This window comes from Medicago truncatula, chromosome 5, assembly GCF_003473485.1.
Source record: "Medicago truncatula cultivar Jemalong A17 chromosome 5, MtrunA17r5.0-ANR, whole genome shotgun sequence".
Lineage (NCBI taxonomy): Eukaryota > Viridiplantae > Streptophyta > Magnoliopsida > Fabales > Fabaceae > Medicago > Medicago truncatula.
The window spans coordinates 25,519,316-25,542,594 of NC_053046.1; the positions used below are offsets into that span (position 1 = coordinate 25,519,316).

Sequence of the window (23,279 nt, forward strand, 5' to 3'; positions counted from 1 at the left end):
AAGTAAAACCAAGTTTAAGCTCTTATACACAATGTCAAATCATTTTAAAATCATTGTTACAGAAACAAACCCTAACCCTACCATTTTCCTCGAGAAAAGCGAATTTCGAAAAATTCTTCGTTCTTGAACAATTTCAAATAAATTTCGATTCGATTCACAAACATCATTTCAATCCAATCCAATTGATGTTTCAGTAGGTTTAGAAGTAAAAATAGCAATCAAACACATCAAAAGAAGAATTTTGGAAAGTCCGGAACGACCCCTAACTTCCCGGGACACCCAAAATCATGGGTTCTGTCCTGGGCAACTCACCACGGCAATTAATCACTCGCCCAGAGAGTTGCACCAGGCAGGTGCACCCAGATTTTGGGTTTCCTCTCGAGAACCCATCCAATTTTTCACTCAAAACCCCGATTTTGATCCCCTTTGACCCAAATTTGTTCCCCAAACTTTGTTATTAGTTAACATACATCAAAAGGCAATCAAAACACTTAAAAACATTGAATCATAACCTCATTTCACATCAAAATCATCATCAAATTCATTTTTCACCAAAAACTCATATTTTCTCATTTTCTTTCAAACTTCACAAAAAACAACAACAATTCAAACCCCAACAACATACAAACATATATAATCATATATATCAACTGAATTTAAACTTTTTTGGAAATTAATCACTCACAAATTCATGGATTACACTTTTCTCTTCTTCTCTCTATTCTTCCCACTTTCTCTCTCTAGCATCCCTTTAATATGAGGTGAAAATGTTCTAACCCTAATTCCCCTTCATGAGTTTAGTATATATACTGCTCTCTAATGGACTAGGTTTCTAATTTTCACAATGGGCTTAAAACTCTCACTAACAAATTCTCAAAAGTAACTACACATTAATCCGCTAAAATATCGAATAATTATATCATCTCTAAATAATTACCGCAATTCACTAGTAACTTTGTAAAAATAACTATTCTCACTAAAACGTCAAATAACTTTAATAAAATGACTAATTTACCCTTACTAGCCAAAAAACCAAAATACCCCTTTGTCTAAAAATAACTAAAATACCCTTCTAGCCCAAAAATCCACTAATCTGCTAAAATATCGAATAATTATCATCTCTAAATAATTACCGCAATTCCCTAGTAACTTTCTAAAAATAACTATTCTCACTAAAACATCAACATAACCTTCTCAATAAAATGACTAATTTACCCTTACTCGCCAAAAAACCAAAATACCCCTTTTCTAAAAATTACTAAAATACCCTTCTAGCCGAAAAATTCACTAATCGCAAATAAAATAAACACAAAGACAAATAAGCATATATAATAAATAAATAAAATATTTCTAGCTAAAAACGGGTTGTTACACACGAGGCCCCATATGAAATTACAGAGGCAGGAATATTGTTCTCATGTCCTAAGACATCTTATACGGAAGCTGAAACCCAAAAGACGAAGAAACAAACATTTAGGCACGTGACAGCACATTCAGACGCCGTTGAGCATGGTCCTTGCGCTCTGAGCATGGACATGCTCTCCGAGCATTCTTCTGGCTCCCCTAGAATGCTTCATGCTCCTTGAGCATGCATTTTCCTGCACAGTCATGTGCACCGAGCGTAGCCTATGTGTAGTCAAAACAATCACTTCGTCCAAGGCAGAAACCCAAGGAGTGTGTCAAACTTAAGAAGATCGGACTGAACCGCAAAAAGCCACGTTCCTGGTAACATGAAGATCTCGAAGATCACTAGACTGGATGACACAAAGCCTCGGACCCTCAAACCTCAAGAAATTGAAGAAATCCCTAATCGGACGCCATCGAGCTACGATAGCGAAAAATTCCAAGGGGCTCACAGAAAACACTCTGCAAAGCCCAGTGAAAATTCGGTAGCCAGGAGCCGTGGCGCCATACCAACTCCTTGACTTCAAATGAGGACTTCCAAAGAGGGAGCTTTACTCAAGTTTCAGCCTCACTACATCAGCCTAGAGCCTGGATTTGCTGTTCTAGATCGAGCTAAAGCCCAATCTGGCACCTCTCGCATCTGACCCAAGTCCACAAAGAAGGCAACATTATATGATTGACACGCTCTAAAACCCACTAAATTACGGTGTGGGCCAAGGGTTAAACACGAAGGTTGGAGGTTAACCACGCCTACACAAGCCGAAGGTAACTCCCAGGGTCGAGGGTTACAACGTCTGTTCCAACAGGTACGATTGTCAGGATAAAGTTTGCTAGCCAAGCCTTGCATAACTCCAATATATACCCAAACCTTAATGGGCCCTTTCCTTCCTTGTTTGCATTCCAGGTTGGTTCTAAAGAAAGGGTTGGAAAATTGAATCAAACAAAAGGTCAGATAGGCCTCCCGTCCCATTCTATTTCCTAAGACAAGATCCGTCGTGGTTCAGAGTCTCGTACTAGCCTCGCCCTATCTAAAACTAAAAGGCGGATGGAAGATGGCCTTCTTTCTTAATGAGCTCTCTCGCTTGACTTTATCGGAATAGCATTTCTTGCTAGATCGGATTGAGAGTGACTTCTTCCCTTCCGCTGTCTATGTTTTCAAACATTTCATCGGTGTCGACATTTAGCCTTGGATCAGGTATGACATTTCTTACCTTAAACTTGTGATCTCTCCTCTTGTACCCCTTACTTACTTGGGCGTTAAAGCGTGTGCAGGTACACAACCCCCCTTCGTTTCACTAGAGGCTAAAGATCAACCAACCTCACTAGAATTATCATCCCACCACAGTTCAGCAAAACAGGTAGACGACGGACACATCGACGAATCAACCTCTACAGGTGGCAGATTGAAACAACTCAATCATCCTCTTAGGTCCATCCTCTTAGGTTTCATGAGCCTAGATATATACTTGTTCCTTGGGTTAGGGTATAAGAATGACGACCTTGCATTAACCCGACACAAGAACAATTACGTCTTGCTTTAGTCTCTTTAATTTATTAAGAATTTGAAAGTATTATAGTTATATTTTGAGTCGTCTTTTGATAATACCACATATATGCCTCATATAGGTAAAAATACAAGAGTATTATTATATAGAAACATCAAGGTATCTCGATCCTGACTTTTGTTTATAAAATTCTTAGGTCATAGTTAGTAGGAAACATGTGTTACACCAAAAAATAAGATAAAGGAGATTTGAAGAATCCTTATCACCGTTAAACATAACCAAACAAACCAATCTTATTATTAGTGCAGTCAATCAAAGCTTGTAAAAACCCTTAAATTTATAGTCTTTAATAAGAAGAATCTTTATGGAGATGATGCACTTACTACTATATTACTTGAAACGGTTTGATGCACTTGTCAAATTTGTCAAATTTGTCATTAAGTAATATTTTTTATCCATATGTATCCAAAAGAAAAAGAAAATATTTTTTATATTATGTTTTAAAACTATTTCTTGATATTCAACCTCCATAATAAGGTTAAAAGATTACCTGACCTTTTTAATATATGATCTCTTTCCTAATGTGTAAAATAATTGTTAGGTTTAAACGTGTCATTGGTCCCTGCACTTTCATCAGATTTTGACATTGGTCCCTGCACTTTGTAAAAATATTGGTATTGGTCCCTCTGTTAACTTTCTGTTAAAAAAAAACACAAAACTATTGGTATTGGTCCCTGCACTTTGTAAAAATATTGGTATTGGTCCCTGCACTTTGTAAAAATATTGATATTGGTGCCACGTGGCGTGAAATGATTGGGCCACGTGGCACTCCGTTGGTTTTGTGTTTTTTTTTTTAACAGAAAGTTAACAGAGGGACCAATACCAATATTTTTACAAAGTGCAGGGACCAATGCCAAACAAAAAAAAGTGCAGGGACCAATATCAAAATCTGATGAAAGTGCAGGGACCAATGACACATTTAAACCTAATTGTTATTCTATCACGAAAGGTTAAATAATTAACATTTTTTCTTATTACTGGATTATTTTTATACGACATCCTTACTAAAGTATATTAAAGGGACAAACAATATAATTAAATATAGTTAAGAGATATTTTATTATGTGTTTTAAAATCTATTTAATATGTATAAAGAAAGTTTGAGATTTAAACATTATAAAGTGGTCATCTCCTTTTCTATTTGAAACAATTAAAATAAGGGGAAATATATGGCTAAACTTATGATGTTTTTCTATGTTATGATATACTTTTTTGTTCTTGTTGCTTGTCAGAAAAGAAGGTAAGCAATTTTTAATTATTTTGAAACTATGATCTTTACTCCCTCTGTTTTTAAATATAAGCAAAATTGACTTTTTAGGTTCATTCATTAATCCATATTATAAACCACATACATCATTAAATGAATGAGCCTAAAAAAATCAATTTTACTTATATTTAAAGACGGAGGAAATACTTCTTATGTAATCTCCTTTCCCCTTTAATTTGTAACATTCTTCTGTATTTTTTCTCATTAGACGAAGTACTGAATGCCGTAATGATTCTGATTGTGAAAAAATGGTTAAGTGTGTGCTTCCTAGAATTGCTCGGTGTATCAAGTATCGATGTCAATGTCGCAATTTTCTTGAATCATTCGAATAATCATTAGAGTACAAAGCCAAAGAGAATACAAAAAGGCCTTAGAGAGAAGAATGGTTTCTTGCTCTAGCAAAAGATATAAGAAATATAATTTATGATGAAAAAATATAAGATATGTAATTTAATTACTGTGTTGGCACTCAATACTTTAAATTGTTTTTTTCCTTTTCAAATTTCAAATGCAGTTATGGCTTTGCACTATAACATAATGATAATTAAATGAAATAAAGCATAAATATTATTGTTTAGATTATCATTTTCTCTCTTAATTTTGATTACCATATTATGATATTACTAATTACAACTAAGGCTCTGTTTGGTAAAAATAAGCTATAAGCTAGCTGATAGCTAATGACTGATAGCTGATGGCTTATAGCTGAAAAACTTGCTTATTAAAAATAATGTGTTTGGTAAAATTAGCTGTTGAAGTGTCTGATAAGTATAAAATGACATAAAATGACATGTTTTTTTTTCTTTAATATACATATAGACACATACATTTTTTTTGTAATGTATTTATTTTTTAATATTTTTAATTATAGTTAAATATGTTTTTGGTCCCTATAAATATTCAAACTTTTGGTCTTAGTCTCCATAAAATAATTCTTCGACCTTTAATCCTAAAAAAAATTCACCGACAATTTTGATCTTGCTTTATGAATCCCAAAAATAAGAGAAAGGTGGAAACAAAATGTGAGCTAGAATATATAAAATTTTACAACGTACAATAGACTAGTTATTTTTTCCTTTAAAAAAAATAGGCTAGTTATTTTTTATGTGGTGTACACTAGGTTAGTTATAGCAAAATATAAAACATTTCCTTAATATATATATGGGTGTGTATATATATATATATATATATATAAAGTGCTCCTTAAAAAAAAAAAAAAAACGTGGCATTTTTTTTAAGGGAAAAAATGAGGCGGTTATAAAGATGAACATAGGTAGTTGTTTAATTAAAAAAATAATTAATTTAAATTAATAGGGTTAAAGTTGGAAGAAAATATAAAAAGCTATCAGCTGTAAGCTAAAATGCTACTTGAAATAGCTTTTCAAAAAATGCTATAAGCTCATGAAAAAAGCTTGTTACCAAACACGCCACGTTTTCATCTAACGAGTTTATAAGCTAATCCAACAAGTTATAAACTATCTTTTTTGTGTTACCAAACACAACCTAAAAGCATACTCTTACGGTTAAATTAGACGATTGTAGGATACAATGCAATATTGAAGAAAGTTAAGTGAAATAATAAATTCAATAAATTTTATTGGAATATAATATTATTGAAATATATTTAATACAATTAATAATCCAACGTCTATACATACACTAAGACATATATACACAAACTCCTTAACCTACAAATATGATGAACTATGATAAACAACTTATTCTTGACCTTTGAGTATTGATGGCGCAAGAAAACACAAGAAATGGGGATTCTTGATTTATAAACTTTTATGTCTTTTGACTGGATTACCTTCTGAAATAGCGGGAACACACGCACAGAGTTAAATAAAAACATATTTTTATTTTACTAGTTCACAAACATATTTTTATTTTACTAGTTCACAACTCAGCGTGTTGGAACAAAATATGTTTAACAATACCACTTTAAGTTTTGATGATAACAAGGTATTAAAAAGTGTCAATTGGATATGTTAATATTTGTTCAAGTGTGCAGGACCATAGACAAGAAGATATATGTCTTTAATACAAGTTTAGGTTCTTGAAGAACAAATGAGAGCATGAAATTTACAAAAAGGAAGCTTGTGTTGCAAGAATGAAGACAGAGTCTGAAGTCAAAGAGCGTTTGAAGAACTATCAAAAGCTGTCTATCAGAAGCGGTCTACTAGAAGTAGACGCCATCAAAATCTAAAGAACCATAAGAAGTTGGAGTTTATCAGAAGCTGAAGACTGGAAGCTGAAGTTAGTTAAATGTTGTTATTCTGAATGCATATGATTGCAGAAGGAATGGATGCCTGGAGCAACGACTATTTCAGAGGAATTAGAAGGCATTGGATGGTTATCCACTAAAGAGCATAGGAAAAGGACATAGTACAATTGTACAACCACTACATCCACTACTCCACTCATTGTGTCTACAATAGTACAAGACTACAATTGTGACTACGCTGGTTATTCTCTATACAAGGAATGGATTTGAAATTTTTCTCTCGTAGGACAATAACCAAATCAAGCAACAGATCATTGGTGATTATCAAGCTTCAACAACTACTATTTTTGATGTGCTGGCAATCAACTACGTATCTTTCACACCTCTATATAAATGAGCGAAGACTTGAAGATTGTAAGAGACTCGCAGCAATTTTACAAGTGCCAAAACTCTGCTGAAATTGTTTCACATCAAATTTCACTTAGAATTTCTTAACAACTTTCATATCTTAAAAATTTTAGAGTCTTAAGAGTCTGTATCTGATTTGTTTTATGAACACCACTTATTGTATATCAAGTGTTCAACCTCAAACATTTTCTTTGTAATTCTGTTTGATTAGAAGTCTCTTGCTTTTGTGCTTGAGCTTAGGAAGACTTTTGCGTTTGTGCTTGAGCATATGAAACCTCTTGCTTTTGTGCTTAAGTAGTTTGAAGTCTCTTGCTTTGGTGCTTGAGCAATTGTAATCAGATATTGATTTTAGTGAACTATCCTCGGAAGTGCAAGGGGGACAGAACTACTTCCGAATTATGGAAGGAACCTGTATATTTTTTTTTGTTTATCCCTTCTCTCTATCTCTTTACTTTATCTGCTCCATTAGACTCTGAAATTTGTTCAAAACTCTGAACTCTATCAGACTCTGAACACTGGACTTAATTAGTTTTATAAAGAAGAAAAAGCCAACACAAACCAAACATGTTGCTGCTTTGATGCAGGATTTCTGATATGGAGAATGAATCTACCAAACATGTTGCTATAAGTTATATGATTATAGTAGATGGCGAATGAATCTGATATGGAGAATGAATCAGATTCAGGATTTCTGATGTCAAGAATTCAGAATCTACCACAGGATTCACACTTTGAATTCAGAGTTTGAATTCTTGACATTGCCAGTTAAAAATGTTCCCTTATCACTTGTTAAGGTATCTCCTTCTACGATATGTCACTTTTGTAAGAAAAATGGGCACACAAGACCTTTCTATTATAAGTTGTATGGATTAGCACAACAACTTCATCAAAAGGCACATAAGCCAAAAGTGATAAGGGTCAAGAAAAGTGGAAACCTAAGATTGACAATGTAGGATTGATGGCTCACATCTCTCTAAGAACACCTACTAGGGAAAGATGGTATTTTGACAATGGATGCTCTAGACATATGACTGGATTTAAAGATCTTCTTGACGTTGAGAAATCCTGCACCAACAACTATGTTGTATTTGGAAATGGGACAAAAGGTAAGATTAAGTTTAACTAGTAATGGCTTACCAGATGTGAACAATGTCCTATTAGTAAAATGATTGACCTCTAACTTGATCAGTATAAGGCAACTGTGTGATCAAGGGATGAGTGTGAAATTCAGCAAATCTGCATGCTTTATGACTGATGAGAAAGGGGAAGTGATTATGAGTGGTATCAAATCTGAAGGTAATTATTACTTGTGGATTCCTCTTAGCAAAGATCAGACAGAAAAAAATATCTGGATATAATCAAGTTTTGATTTCAGAGGTAAGTAACTATGTGTCCCAATTTGCTGGTGAGGATAAGTTCACAGTAGTTGAAAACAGACCCACAGAACTTGTGATGTTGAAGGAGAAGTTAATAAAATGTTATGTTGAACAAGATGTTTCAACATCGTGTTGTATCAACTTGAGCACAACTGTTGTTTCAAAGAGTACGATCTAGTACAGTTGGATAAATCACCTTATTATCAAATTTCACTTCTTCAGTTTGTTCCTTGAGGAAAACACAACAACTTAGAAAAAAATTGATATTGAGGAAAAATCATCTATTTCTCGTTTAAGAATCTTGGATGACAAGCTTCTTAAAAAATTGAGGGGAAAATTAGAAATTACACTGCAAAACAATTGTGCCAGTTGTTTAATTTCAAAAATGTTCCTTTATTGCACACTAATCTAGGGAAAATTTCTCTAACCTCCCTAAAACCTACAACCACACGCAATAACTTCCATCTTATCATTGCATTGTCCCTCTCTTCTCCTAAGTTCAGAAAAATCATCTGTATATTCTCTTTCCCGTTACAACACTTTCTTACACCCTTTTTCAATCAACTTTCACCAAAACAACCAAGTTACAATGATCTTCAAAAACGATCCTCAAGCCATCAAAGAAAACTCTGTCTCCGAACGTCGTGAAACTAGTTCTTCAATTCCTAAAATGGGTGAACCCATCACAAAGGTTTCTTCCCAAAAAACTAAGAAGAAAACCGCAACAAAATCTGCTTCGAAGAAGAAAACGGGGCCTAAAACGAAAAGGGGTGAATCAAAGACACCGTTGAGCATGGGTGATTTGTATGAAAAGGAGAATACTTTCATCTCCACCGTTGTCAAACCTAATGTTGGCACTTCTGAGAAGGATCCCATGGTTGCTGATGATGAAACAACTATCAAGATTGCTGCTGATGTTGCATATGCACAGGTTGAAAAAGGTAACCCTAATAAAACCTAAACTCCGCTGTATCTAAATCTGGTAGAAAACAAGGGTTAGAGGATTTGAACGCAGCCATAGATAGCACTGAAAGTATGGAAGTGGATAACCCTAATCTTGATGAAGATAATGTAATGAATGACTCTGTTCACACTTCACCTCAGAAGATTGTTGATCATAAGGATGTTGGACCAGATGTTGAAACATCTTTGGACCAATTAAACAGACAGGATGAGAGTGTTGTTACCCCTGTCAGAGATCAGTCAGGATTTAGGAATGCTTATGAGAAAGAAATCTCTTCTGATGACACAGCTGTAAACTCTCTCTCTAAAAAAGAGAAACAATCTAGAGAAGAATTTGATTCTAAAAAGGTCCAGTCTGATGAAAAGGAAAAGGATGTGGTAAAAGAAATGGATTCTTACATCCCACTTGTGCAGAGTATTAGTGAAGGTCCTGCCAAAAGATTGAGAAATAGAAAAGGAAAAGTTGTTCCTTTTGATAATGAGACTCCCAAGAAAAGTGATGGCTTTGTGAATGTTACTCCCAAAACTAGAACGAGGACTGCTGGTGCTGGACCTAAGAAAGGTTGGAGCAAGATGAAGGTCAAGACTACTACAAGAAGAACAAGAAAGAGGAAGGTTGTCTCCTCTAGTGAATCTGATTATGATGTCGAGGAGGATGTTCCAGACATCATCCCTTCTACCTTAAGGAAGTCTGCTGGAAAGAAGATTGTGGCTAATGTGCCTATTGACAAGGTTTCTTTTCATCTACTTGAGTATGTATAAAGGTGGAGATTTATCTATCACAAGAGGCTGGAACTAGAAAGGGAGCTAGGTAAGGAGGCTCTTGAAATTGACGATGTAAGGGAACTTATTAAGGAAGCAGGTCTCATGAAGACAGTGTGCAATCTTGGTGATTTATATGAGAAGCTGGTCAAGGAATTTTTCGTAAACATTTCTAATGATTGTGAAAATCCCATTAGCAGAGAGTATCAAAAAGTGTTTGTAAGAGGAGAATGTGTCAACTTTTCTCCCAACGTTATCAACAAATTTCTTGGTGTTGAAGAGATCAACATTCCTAAGCTAGAAGTAACTGATAATCAAGTATGTAAGGAGGTCACTGCGAATCAGATCAAGGTGTGTCCCAAGAAGAAAAAGATTTCGTCTAGAAAATTGTCTGTAAAGTATGCTATTTTAAACAGGATTGCTGCTGTAAACTGGGTTCCTACCACCCATTCTTCTGATGTTGCCACTAGATTAGGTAAGTTTATATATGATGTAGGGTCCAAGTCAAAGATGGATTTTAGTGTCTACATTTTTTACCAAACCAAGAAGCATGCCAAAATTGATGCTATTAGATTTCCTATAGCCTTTCCTACTTTGTTGTGTAGCGTTATTCTGGATCAACATCCTAACATTATAATTGCAAGTGATGTCCGAGAAAAGAGGGAACCTCCTCTCTCCTTGCACTCCAAATTGTTTAGTGCTGATCATGTCCCAGACCATGCTAGAACATCTAGAGCTGCTCCTGCTGCAAGAATGATGACAAACAGAAGGTTGTGTCTACTCTCAAGGACACTTGTATTATGCTGGATGAAAGGAAAGCTCAATTTGAGCTAATGATTCATGCTTTGGAAAGAGAGGCTGGTGCAGATGATGGCGAGCATGCTAAGAGTGAGAAATGATGATGCTGACAATTGTAACGCCCACTTTCGTTTAATCGTTATTTAATCGAGTTTAGGCAATTATATTATAATTATATAGTATATGCATGATTTTGATATGTTTTGATGATTTGTGGTGAAGTTAGTGATTTCATTGATGACGTGATAAGTTATGAGTTTTGGAGGATTTGATTATGATGTGAGAATTATTTTATTGTTAAATAGAATAAAGATTTGAAAATTATATAAAATATTTAGTTGAGGGCTGTTTTGATATTTTAGATAGTTTTGGGGGAGAAAGTGAGATAAGATAAGTAATTAAGAAAAGATATAAATAGGGAAGACCTAATTTTTAGAAAAACTATTGTACGTGAAAACTTTTGGAAAAAGGGAGAAAAGCTTAGAGAGGAGCAAGAGACCAAGAGGGCTGCGATTTTCTGCAAATTTAAGGTAAGGGTGAGACTAATAACTCTGTAATATTAGTTGTTGTAATTCTGATGAATAATTAGCAAGAATTAGGATTAATTGGAGAAAACGAAAACTAGGTCAAAACCTTGGAATTGATGATCAAACGGTGAGAATTGGTTTAATTGATGTAGAAAGTATTCCTAGACCTTAGATAATGTTTAGGACGAACTTTGGAATCAAAAACAAGCTTAGAACCATGTGGATCGACGGATTTTTGTGAATTTAGGAAGCCTGGTCGTCGCGACATTCATCGCTCGCCACGGCGAGCTATGATCCTCGCCTCGCGAGTGATGAACTTCATCGCTCGCCACGCGAGTCCCTTCCCTTCGCCTCGCGAGTTGTTTGGTTCAACTCTCCATGGCGAGCAATCCCCTTCGCCTCACGAGTTGCGTGACGCAGCTCGCCACTGCGAGCCACCTTACTCGCCATCGCGAGCTAAGGCAGAGTGTATGTTAGATTTCGTGTTTCGACCTTTTTAGTTGAACCTTGTATACCCTTGAGTGCCTGAACATACCTAGTATTGATTAGGAATGAATGTAGGATCAGAGGGAACCCAGAACAAGCTTAGTTTGGGAGTTGAGTGGTACTCGCCACGGCGAGTAAGGACTCTCGCCTCGCGAGTACAACCAGAACGAAATTGTTTTTGTGTTTGTGCGATCTGTGTCGCACTTGTTGATCAAGAGTGATCCCCTAACTGGTAATGAGACCTAGTGATGTGGTTAGATGCAGTCTGTAGAGTTGTTTAAGTCATGATAATATTAATTGAACATGAGCTAATGTAATGTATAATTATGCAAGGTTATGAAGATTTGTTTATGATACAATTTATGTGCTATTGATATAATGATATCATCTTGTTATGTGACCTGTTTATGCTGCTTCCGTTATTTAACTAAGTGCATAAGTATATGATGAAGTTTAGCTCCAAATTATTGGATGCATGTTGATAAGTCGATTACGTTGTTTTGTTCATATGTGTCCATGCATAGCATATCATTGAGCTTAGTCCTCACCACGAATATTAGGAGCTTTGTCCTCCACACGTTTTATAGGAGCTTTGTCCTCCGCACGATTAAAGTATATTAATACTTATGATGACGATTGGTACCACATGCATATAAGGAGTCTAAGAGCATTGTCACATTGTCATGATTAAGATGCCTTGTTGATAATGATTGAATATGTGATTACGTGATAAGTGTTTATTGATTATGTTATGTCGTTCATAATGATTGGATATATGATTACGTGATAACTGTTTAGCATTTATGCAAAGTTAATAAAGGAACGATTATGATGTTAATTTATGATTCGTAATTACATTGATTAATGTTATTTTGTTATGAAATCTCACCCCTTCTGCTTGAAAATGTTGCCCTTCGTATGGGTAACTTGGATTACGTTTCTATGTGATATCCCGTTTATGGTTTTTACTCTGATAATTGTTTATGAAATTTGTATATTGGGAAAACGGGGTGTTACAACAATGCATACGATGATGAAGAAGAGGCTGATGATGCTGATAAGGGTCACGAAGGTGATGAAGATTCTGATAGAAGTTCTGAGACTGCCGAATTATTTTTGTAATTTCAGAACTTATTTTATGTGGGCTATTGATGAGTCATTTATTATCTATTTTAATATGTTATTTAGTTTAGTTTTAATTAGATTTAAGTTTATTTTATATTAATATTATTTCCTTTCTTGAACTATTTTACTACAATTGCATATTGTTATATTTCAGGAACGAATATTTGATGGATTGAGTCTTGGAGCAAAAGAAAGGGGTTTTGGAGCTGATTTGGTACGAAAATACGAAGATTCGGAGACAAAAATATATCTCCCTCAAGTCAGAAACTTGGCACGGCCCGTGCTAGGCTTGGCACGGCCGTGCCACACTCCAGAACTACTTTTGCTGCTTTTGCTTAGATTTTAAGTCGAATGTATGCTATAAATAGAGTAGCCATCCATCAAAAATATTCATCTTTACTTGGAATACAATAAGTGACAATTGCTTTTCTAATTAAAGTTCTTTTCTTTTCCTTTACTTTCTTGTCTTTTACTTTTATGCTTTCTCTCTTCTCCCCCATGTCTACGATGAACATGAGTGAGTAGACTTCTCCTTGTCTTGGGATTGTTGGATAAGTCTAAATGACATAATCCTAATCAAACCAAGCTCTAAGCCCTAATCTTATGTAACCCTAATTTCTTATCTGAATTCACCGTCTTAACATGGATCAACCATTATCAAACTGTGGAAACGAAAGTGGAGGGTTTGATAATTGTTAATCCATCATTCCAAATATCAATTCATAAAACGAAAGTGGAGCTTTGATATTCGAACAAGTGAATTCAGACAAGGATTGCAAAGTCAGCGAAATAGGCTTTGCAATCTTTGAGATATATAGTTTCGATCTTCAAGGGAACCAATAATAATCAAGTCAGCGAAATAGGCTTGGTTGTTAGAGGAACCAAAATCTAATAGTAATCAAGTCAGCGAAATAGGCTTGGTTGCTAGAGGAACATAAGAGAAATTGTCTTGAGAAATTAGGTCTAACATAATATTATAAGCTTATAGTTTTGGTTTGAGAAGGACTTGTCATTTAGAGGAAACCAACGATCCCAAGACTCTTTTTATTATTATTATTTTCTTTCAAACACTTGAAAATCCCCAACTTACAATTCTCTCTTCTCTTCTAATCATCTCTAAAAAGTTAATTGAATTAAACTACTCCCTGTCGGAACGATACTCTTTTATACTACTTCGGTAAGACCGTGCACTTGCGGTTTTATCCCATCAAGTTTTTGGCGCCGCTGCCGGGGAGTTATTGTAATTTGATTAATTTTTTTAATAGTGGTTAGTCTAAAACATTAAAAAAAATAATAATAATAAAAAAAGATATATATATATATATATATATTTATAAAATATTTTATTTCCTTTTCTTATCTTTTTATTTTATTTTTTTATTTTTATATATTTATAAAATATTTTATTTCCTTTTCTTATCTTTTTATTTATATATATATCTCTCCCTCTCTCTCTTTATATATAAAATAAAATAAAATAAAAATAAAATAAAATAAAATAATATATATATATATTTATATATAAAATCTCTCTCCCTCCCTTTCTCCTTATTTTATTTTATTATATTTTATTTTTTATTGTTTTTAATTTTCTATGTTTAACCGTTTTGATTTCAGGCATGACTCCAAGAAGATCCACACAATAATAACGATATGGCTGAGAAACGTGCTCTCAAAGAGTACGCAATCACATCTTCAGATGAGCCGCACAATGCTATTGTGTACCCAACGGTTAAGGGTATTAAATTTGAAATAAAGCCTGCACTTATTTACCTAGTGCAGCAAAATCAATTTTTCGGATCACCCACTGAGGATCCGAATTTTCATATTTCAACTTTTCTAAGACTCAGTGGAACTTTGAAGGCAAACCAAGAGGCCGTAAGGCTGCACCTCTTTCCTTTCTCTTTGAGGGATAGAGCTAGTGCTTGGTTTCATTCATTGAAAATTGGTTCTATAATTTCATGGGACCAAATGAGGAAGGCATTCCTTTCCCAATTCTTTCCCCGTAGTAAAACTGCTCAATTAAGGAGTCAAATCACACAATTCACTCAAAAAGATGGTGAATCTCTTTACAATGTGTGGGAGCGTTTCAAAGAAATGCTTAGGCTTTGCCCCCATCATGGTTTTGAGAATTGGCTTATTATCCACACTTTTTATAATGGTCTTTTGTTTTCCACAAAAATGAATGTTGATGCAGCTGCAGGTGGAGCTTTGATGAATAAAACTTACGCAGGAGCCTATGATTTGATCGAGAACATGGCATACAACCACTATCAGTGGACAAGTTAGAGAGTTATCACTGAAGGTACTCCTCCACCCTCTAAAAAAGAGGCAGTTATGTGCCAAGTTTCTACCCTTGATCATCTATCTGTTAAGGTGGACACACTTCTTCAAAAATTTGATAAATTAACTGTAAGTGTCGTCACACCTGCTCTTGTTTCACCACCTTGTGAATTTTATGGAATACTTGACCATACTGGTGTTGAATGCCAACTAGGTAGTGTTGCTAAAAGTCCCGAGCAAATTTTTTATACCTTTGGACAACAAACAACACCATCCGTTTATGCAAACAACAAAAGAGTCCCTCAGAAATCTAGCTTGGAAATTTTACTAGAAAAACATGATATGGAGCAATCCAAGCAATTTCAAGAACTTAAAAATCAAACTGGATCTTTGAATGACTCTTTTGTCAAGCTTACATCTAAAGTGGACTCCATTGCTACTCACACTAGAATGCTAGAAACTCAAATCTCTCAAGTAGCCCAAAAAGTAGCTACTTCCTCTCAAACCCCCGAAGTCTTTCCAGGTCAAACTGAAGCCAATCCCAAAGACCTTATAAATGCTATTCAACTTAGGGACGGTAAGCAGTTAGAGGACCCCATTATGAAAACTAAGACAATTGAGGGTGAGATAGAGAGTGAAAAGCAACAAGGTGAGAAAGCCATAGGAGAGAGTGATAAGCCAATCGTGTCACCACCTTTTAAACTCAAAATCCATGTCCCACAAAGGCTTGTTAAGCCTAACATCATAGTGATTGAGAGTTTTTCCACCCCTTGTGTGATTGAGAGTGAAACCATTGAAAAAGCTATGTGTAATTTGGGAGAGAATCTCAGGTTGATGCCACTATCCCTTTGGGAAAGATTGGGTATTGGGTAGAGAAACCTTCTAATCGTCAAGCTAATGACTCTAAAAGAGCGCTTCGTGGGAGGCAACCCACGAGTTTAATTGCTTTTATTTTGTTTGTTTTGTGTTGTTTTAATTTATTTTGTAGGTATTTGTCCAAATATGATGCAAAAAAATGAAGAAAATTGAGCCTTGCACGTCCAGAAGCTTGGCACGGCCAGTGCCAATGTTGGCACGGCCGTGCCTGTGACCTACCCAACATCCACCAACTTCCAGAGAGTTGGCACGGCCCGTGCCTGTGGTGGCACGGCCGTGCCATGGTCCCAGACCCTCTTTTACCATTTTTTTTCACTTTTCTTCTTCTTCCTTCATTCTCAAACACAAACTTCCCTCATCCTTCAACTTCTCTCTCTCAACCTCCATAACATCAATCTTCAAACCTCCATATCTATCCCCATTCACCATTCCAAACAAATTCTTCACCAATCTCCACCATTCAACTCATAAACCTCACTAAAACCAAAACCCATCACTAAACCACCCCTTCCCACATAAACCTTGTCCACACCTAACCTCCACCCACACCCGAACCAAGCTAAGGTCAATGGCATCAAAAACGAAAGGTGATGATATTGAAGCCTCCGGAAGAGGTGCAATTAAGAAGCAATCAACAGCCCGCAATCATGGGATCCAATTCAAGGATTCTGAGCAAAGAAATAGGTATAATTCTCTAATCTCTAGAACTATCTCTCCTTGCAGGTACCCTGATGTTAATGCTTTGGATAGACTAGAAATAGATGAACATGTGATTAGGTTGTTGAATAAATTCACAACCTTGTGCTTAGGTACCTTCACACGGTTATTGCTTGCACCATATGGGGTAGAAAAAAGGTAGAAATGATGAGGACTATTGAGTTGTTTATGTTGTACGCTATACTTTATAACCACCATGTTAACATTTGCTATTATTTGATTTATTATCTTGTTTCAATTGCTAGAAAGAAACCGGATATAAAGGTGATATAGTGGTAGGTGGAATCATCACTTTCATTTGTTAGAAAATTTGAGGTAAATGTGAACAAAGGGATAAATAGGATTGAGGGAAACTACTATCTATACTTAGAAACCCTCACTACCATGTTTTTTTTAGAATCCATGGCCTTTCTCACAATTCCCAATATGAGTGGCGAGTCAATAATGCTAATTTCTTGATTATTCTACCTAATTCAGATATTACTAATCCGAAGGTGGTAGAAAACTTTTATGTTGGCACTAACCCACAGGTACACAATGATGGTGATGATGGTGGTGATGAAGAGGAGGTAGGTGCAAACTTGCACCATTAACAAGTAGCCGGTGGAAACTATAATGATGAACGGTGGGCATTGATGCAAACCGAAGTTCAAAGAACATGCACCGAGCAACAAAGACAAGGTGTTGAAATGATCGGGCTAAGAAACGATGTCCTAAGGGGCAATCAAATAAATGAATAAAACAATCAAATGTTCCGATACATGATGCAACATCTTCATCTCCAAGGTCCACCTTATGGACTTCAATAAAATTGTGAGCTCTCCTCTTCCTTTACTCTTCTCTACTTCTCTTCTTTCTTCATCATCTTCTTTTTCTTCTTCTTCTTTTAAATCATTGAGGACAATGCTTCTCCTAAGTGTGGGGGGAGCCTAATAAAGTGTCTTTAGTCGTAGTGTTTCCAAACTCCCTTAAACTTTATTCTTTTGTTCTGTTTTATTGTGAAAGGGATGGTTAAGTAGCTTGATTTTATTGAAAAATATCATGACATAAATTTTTTATTGTCTCCTCTTAATTGGTTATTTCTTGTACATGAAAGTGAACTCTTGTATTTTAAGTTTTCTTGATATACCCACATCTTGCTTCAAAGTGAATACAATTCTCCAATGAGAAAAACACAAGTTGCTTCCCTTGAGTAAGTGTATGAATAGGTATTTTAAGGAAATATGTTTTAATTTTAGTGGTACGTTGACCTTTAAAAACTCTCAAAGTAAAAGTAGTATAAGTTAGTATAAAGGAGTTTATAAAAAGCCAAATAGCCAAAATAATTTCAAGGTTGCATTATTGAATCTAGATTGGGGAAGGAGGTAGGCCCTCCGACTTCCTACGTGAAGGTAATGTTATCTTGAAAAACTTTAAAAAGCATCATTGAATCTAGATTGGGGAAGGGGGTAGGCCCTCCGACTTCCTACGTGAAGAAGATGTTTTAAGGGGCACCACTGAATCTAGATTGGGGAAGGGGGTAGGCCCTTCGACTTCCTACGTGAAGGTGTTGTTTCTTAAATAAAGTATGTTGAAATTCCAAAAATATGCAAATGGCAAAGTTCAAAAAGATTGCAAATACTCCCATCTCTCTTATATGAAATGAAGAAAGAGTTTTTCTTGGTTGGTCTAGTACTAGGATTAGAACATGTTTCCTCATAATATCTATCTTATACAGGAGCAAGAAAAGGGTTGGACTACACACACACACTCACTTGAAACTTGATTGTTGGGTTGAATAAGGTTTACAAGAAATGCTTGAGTTTGTGATTAGTGTACGCTTGAAATTTAAGCCCTTGAGGAGACATGTGTTCTAATTAAATTGTCATATGATAATATTGTCTTGTGCTACCATGTTTATGCCTTTTGCTTGAGGACAAGCAAAGATTCAAGTGTGGGGGAATTTGATGAGTCATTTATTATCTATTTTAATATGTTATTTAGTTTAGTTTTAATTACATTTAAGTTTATTTTATATTAATATTATTTCCTTTCTTGAACTATTTTACTACAATTGCATATTGTTATATTTCAGGAACGAATATTTGATGGATTGAGTCTTGGAGCAAAAGAAAGGGGTTTTGGAGCTGATTTGGTACGAAAATACGAAGATTCGGAGACAAAAATATATCTCCCTCAAGTCAGAAACTTGGCACGGCCCGTGCTAGGCTTGGCACGGCCGTGCCACACTCCAGAACTACTTTTGTTGCTTTTGCTTAGATTTTAAGCTACTCTATTTATAGCCCGAATATAATTGCTTAGATTTTAAGTCGAATGTATGCTATAAATAGAGTAGCCATCCATCAAAAATATTCATCTTTACTTGGAATACAATAAGTGACAATTGCTTTTCTAATTAAAGTTCTTTTCTTTTCCTTTACTTTCTTGTCTTTTACTTTTATGCTTTCTCTCTTCTCCCCCATGTCTACGATGAACATGAGTGAGTAGACTTCTCCTTGTCTTGGGATTGTTGGATAAGTCTAAATGACATAATCCTAATCAAACCAAGCTCTAAGCCCTAATCTTATGTAACCCTAATTTCTTATCTGAATTCACCGTCTTAACATGGATCAACCATTATCAAACTGTGGAAACGAAAGTGGAGGGTTTGATAATTGTTAATCCATCATTCCAAATATCAATTCATAAAACGAAAGTGGAGCTTTGATATTCGAACAAGTGAATTTAGAAAAGGATTGAAAAGTCAGCGAAATAGGCTTTGCAATCTTTGAGACATATAATTTCGATCTTCAAGGGAACCAATAATAATCAAGTCAGCGAAATAGGCTTGGTTGTTAGAGGAACCAAAATCTAATAGTAATCAAGTCAGCAAAATAGGCTTGGTTGCTAGAGGAACATAAGAGAAATTGTCTTGAGAAATTAGGTCTAACATAACATTATAAGCTTATAGTTTTGGTTTGAGAAGGACTTGTCATTTAGAGGAAACCAACGATCCCAAGGCTCTTTTTATTATTATTATTTTCTTTCAAACACTTGAAAATCCCCAACTTACAATTCTCTCTTCTCTTCTAATCATCTCTAAAAAGTTAATTGAATTAAACTACTCCCTGTCGGAACGATACTCTTTTATACTACTTCGGTAAGACCGTGCACTTGCGGTTTTATCCCATCAGCTATGCCCTGAATACTTCTGTGCACCTAGTGTTCCTATGGTCTGTAATTCTGTTACAACGGCTCTTTTATGTTTTCTGTGGATTTATGCCATTTACTTCTGGTACTTCCTTATAATCATTTCATGAAAGCTTTCTATGTGGCATATTTTGTGTCTAAAAAGGGGGAGAAAACTGGTATACCCATATCTCTATATGCTATATGCCTATGTATGTGCTATTATGTGCTATTTTCTGTATTTATTTTGCAGACATAGGCCTGTATCTTTGTTGTTGCATATATTTTGCAACTATTTCAGGTTTGTGTAGATGTTTGCACTGATGTTGATCTGAAAATTTATTTTTCTCAGTATTTGTGTTGTACATGTTCCTTGTTGATGTCCTATAGGATGTTGGAACATGTCTATGTGACCTCATAAGGTTTGTATGTTTTATAAATATTCCCTAAAGATTTATTGTCCAGGCCCTGAAGTATTCTTTTATCTATGCATTAGGAAATTGTTTGATGATTCTTCCATATGCATGTGTTCAGGGGGAGTATTGGAATATGTTTAATAATCACTCATAAATTGTTACCTTGAGGGGGAGTGATACTTTTATGTGTGCTTGACACAATTCAAGCTGTTTGACAGGATGTGGAGCATGATGTGTTAAACATCTTCTTGTCAGATTTCTGTAGGTGTGAGAAATTTATATTTTTTCCCTTGTTGTTTGTGAGACAGGTATTCTTGTCTGATGTTGTGAAGGATGTTTGGAACATCCAATGTGTGTGGGAATTTATTTTTCTCTGATTGTAGCATATGAATTTATTTTTCCTCAGTTCTTGTGCGGTGAAGGATGTTGAAACATCCAAACATGTTTGTAGCATAGGAACTTATTTTTTCCTCTGCTCTTGTGAGAGTTTATTTCTCTCTATTATTTTGTAGAAATTTAGTTTTCCTGGTTGTAGCATAAGAATCATTTTCCTCTGCTCTTGTGAGACTGTGTGAATATCTTATCCGCTGCTGCATGTCTTTGATATTTGTAATACCTTCTTATCTTTTAATTCAGATCTGTTAAGAGTATGATGCTTTCTTTCTTCACGTGTGGTTAGTTCAAACTATGCCTGAAGACTGTATAAGGTATTCTTTTATGCACACTTCTGAAATCTCTTCAGTGATACTGCAGTTTTACTTCTTCTTGAATATGTGTTTATGATGACTTGAGGAAGTGTAATAAGGTACCTCTTTAGATTGTGTGTGGTAGTTGTTTCTTCATAAGTATGTGTTCATGCTATTTGAGGAAATAGATGTCTTTTGTATCCCTCTATATTCTTTGTACTTGGCCTTAATTTGTTTTAGCCAAAAATTTGCCAAAGGGGAGGATTGTTGGGTATTTGTATTGGCTGCATTATTGCTAAAACAAATATCCTTGTTTCTGTTGTTGGAACCAATGTCCCAACATGATTCAAGCATGTCTGTAAGATGTTGGATACGATGTTCCAACATCCTGGCACGGTTCAGTGTGCCATGTATCTTGATTGTTTCTACGCGCGCCTTTATTATTTAAGGAAACAATAGTGACCAAGCAACGTGCATATCTTTACAGGATCTAAAGTTGTGATTATATTTTAGGAAATATTGTTGTTTTGGAAGTTCCTAAAGATGTTCCTACATTTTAGGACTTTTCTTTTTTGTCTCTGATTCCTGTTTTGCAGATCAGCTAGACGATCTGTTTTGTACTGAAGCCCAACAAGAGTATTTGACCCGAGCTGCTTCAGTATATAAAGGAGACTTCAAGACCTAATGAACTATTCAAGCCGTCATTCTAAAAAGTTTAGCTTTTAGGGTTGGGTCTACATGTGTTCTATTCTTGTATCATGTTGATGCAAGTCTAGTACCTTTTATTGTGAGCCTTTCTTGTATCGTTTGTGATACATGCTAAGGACTGTGTGTAGAGTTGTAAACTCTTGTGTTCTACGAAAAAGCTTTTAAGCAAGGTTGTAGTTTTTGTTTGAAGGTAACTTCATCTTTGTGTTTGTTGTTGTTAGTCTGATAGATCACAGGGGTTGTGATTAACTATAGGAAAGTGAGATGAGATCTCAAATCTAAGAGTTCCTAGGTTGAAATCAATACGGGTAGGTCCTAGGTATTTAGTGTAAATGAGGAGTTTGCTGAGAGCTATAGAATAACGACTACACTAGTGGATTTCCTTCCTAGGTTAGTAGCCCCCAGAGTAGGTGTGTTTGTCACCGAAATAGGTCAACAAACTCATTGTGTTCTTTACTTTCTTGTATTTTATTTTCCTGCGTTTTATTTGTTTATTTGCGTAATGTTGAAACATTAACTGGAACATTCGCATATTGTGTGTATAACGTTGAAACATCACATACAACATCTTAAAACAAGTACGCTAGAATTTCATATTCTTGCATCATAATTTATGAAAAATATTCCTGGTTCCCCCAAAATGCATGAATGAAACTAGGGATATTCAAAACCGAACCAATCCAATAGAAAAACCGCAAACAGAACCAATCCAAACCAAAGCCATAAAAAACCGCATTTAGTTTGGAAGTATTCGGATCACTTTTTTACTCAACCGCATGGTTTGGTTTGGTTTGCGGTTTTCATTTGACAAACCGAACCAAACCAAACCAAACCGCAACATAAGAAATTTTTTAATTAAATACATGTCACCTAGACCAATACTCATAGAAACTCAATTTGAAACCACATTATTGTATAAAATTTAATAAAAATAAAATTCAACTATCATAATCATGCTATAAACCAAATACTGAAGGTTTGTGGTCCGAACCCCAACCACCACAAAAAAAAATATATATATTCAATTTTAAATGAAATAAACTTGAACCTTATATATATATATAAATAAAATATTCATGTCAATATTGATTCACTATACGTGAAAATGAATCTTTAACAATTTATTTTAGAATCAATATTTTTCAAAATTAAAGAATCAAACATTTGTTTAACGTACTACCAATTGAATCACAAAAGTTGAGATTCATTATTAAAATACAACAAATCTTCCACAAATATATATCATAACCAAATATATAGCATTTATTTATTTTTATTATAAGTAAATGCAAAATTTATGTGAATCAATATAAATTTCAAAGTTGAAATTAAAAGGTAGGATATATAAGTTTTGTCAAATAAAAATATATTTTCGCAACAAATTAATTCAATGAATCAAATTAAATTCAAATGTTTTATTTGCTAACAGCATATTTGCGTTTTGTACAATGATCAAATAACCATACTCAATAATTCAAAACAAATATTTGTATACATGACATTTAAGTTCAAAATTC

General features: G+C 34.9%; 1 protein-coding gene, 1 long non-coding RNA gene and 1 other non-coding gene across 3 annotated transcripts; 2 read left to right on the forward strand and 1 right to left on the reverse strand.

Moving 5' to 3' along the window:
* The first annotated feature begins 4,075 nt into the window (after positions 1–4,075).
* LOC11408248 (uncharacterized) lies at positions 4,076–4,821 on the forward strand. Its single transcript, XR_003011913.2, has 2 exons — positions 4,076–4,209; positions 4,445–4,821. It is a non-coding gene; the product is annotated as an uncharacterized lncRNA (long non-coding RNA).
* A 4,461-nt stretch (positions 4,822–9,282) lies between these two features.
* LOC112422111 (uncharacterized) lies at positions 9,283–10,806 on the forward strand. The gene is made up of 2 exons (XM_024784861.1): positions 9,283–9,942; positions 9,997–10,806. The coding sequence occupies exons 1-2, from the start codon at positions 9,283–9,285 to the stop codon at positions 10,804–10,806; spliced, it is 1,470 nt and encodes a 489-aa protein (XP_024640629.1).
* A 4,121-nt stretch (positions 10,807–14,927) lies between these two features.
* On the reverse strand, positions 14,928–15,034 carry LOC120580766 (small nucleolar RNA R71). Its single transcript, XR_005646524.1, has one exon. It is a non-coding gene; the product is annotated as a small nucleolar RNA R71 (small nucleolar RNA).
* Between the last annotated feature and the right edge of the window lie 8,245 nt (positions 15,035–23,279).

Bases quoted from the DNA above. Each gene is read 5' to 3' on its own strand.
- LOC112422111 (XM_024784861.1), top strand. From the start codon at position 9,283: ATGGAAGTGGATAACCCTAATCTTGATGAAGATAATGTAATGAATGAC. The intron at 9,943-9,996 runs GTTTCTTTTCAT...ATCTATCACAAG, and splicing joins CTAATGTGCCTATTGACAAG to AGGCTGGAACTAGAAAGGGA.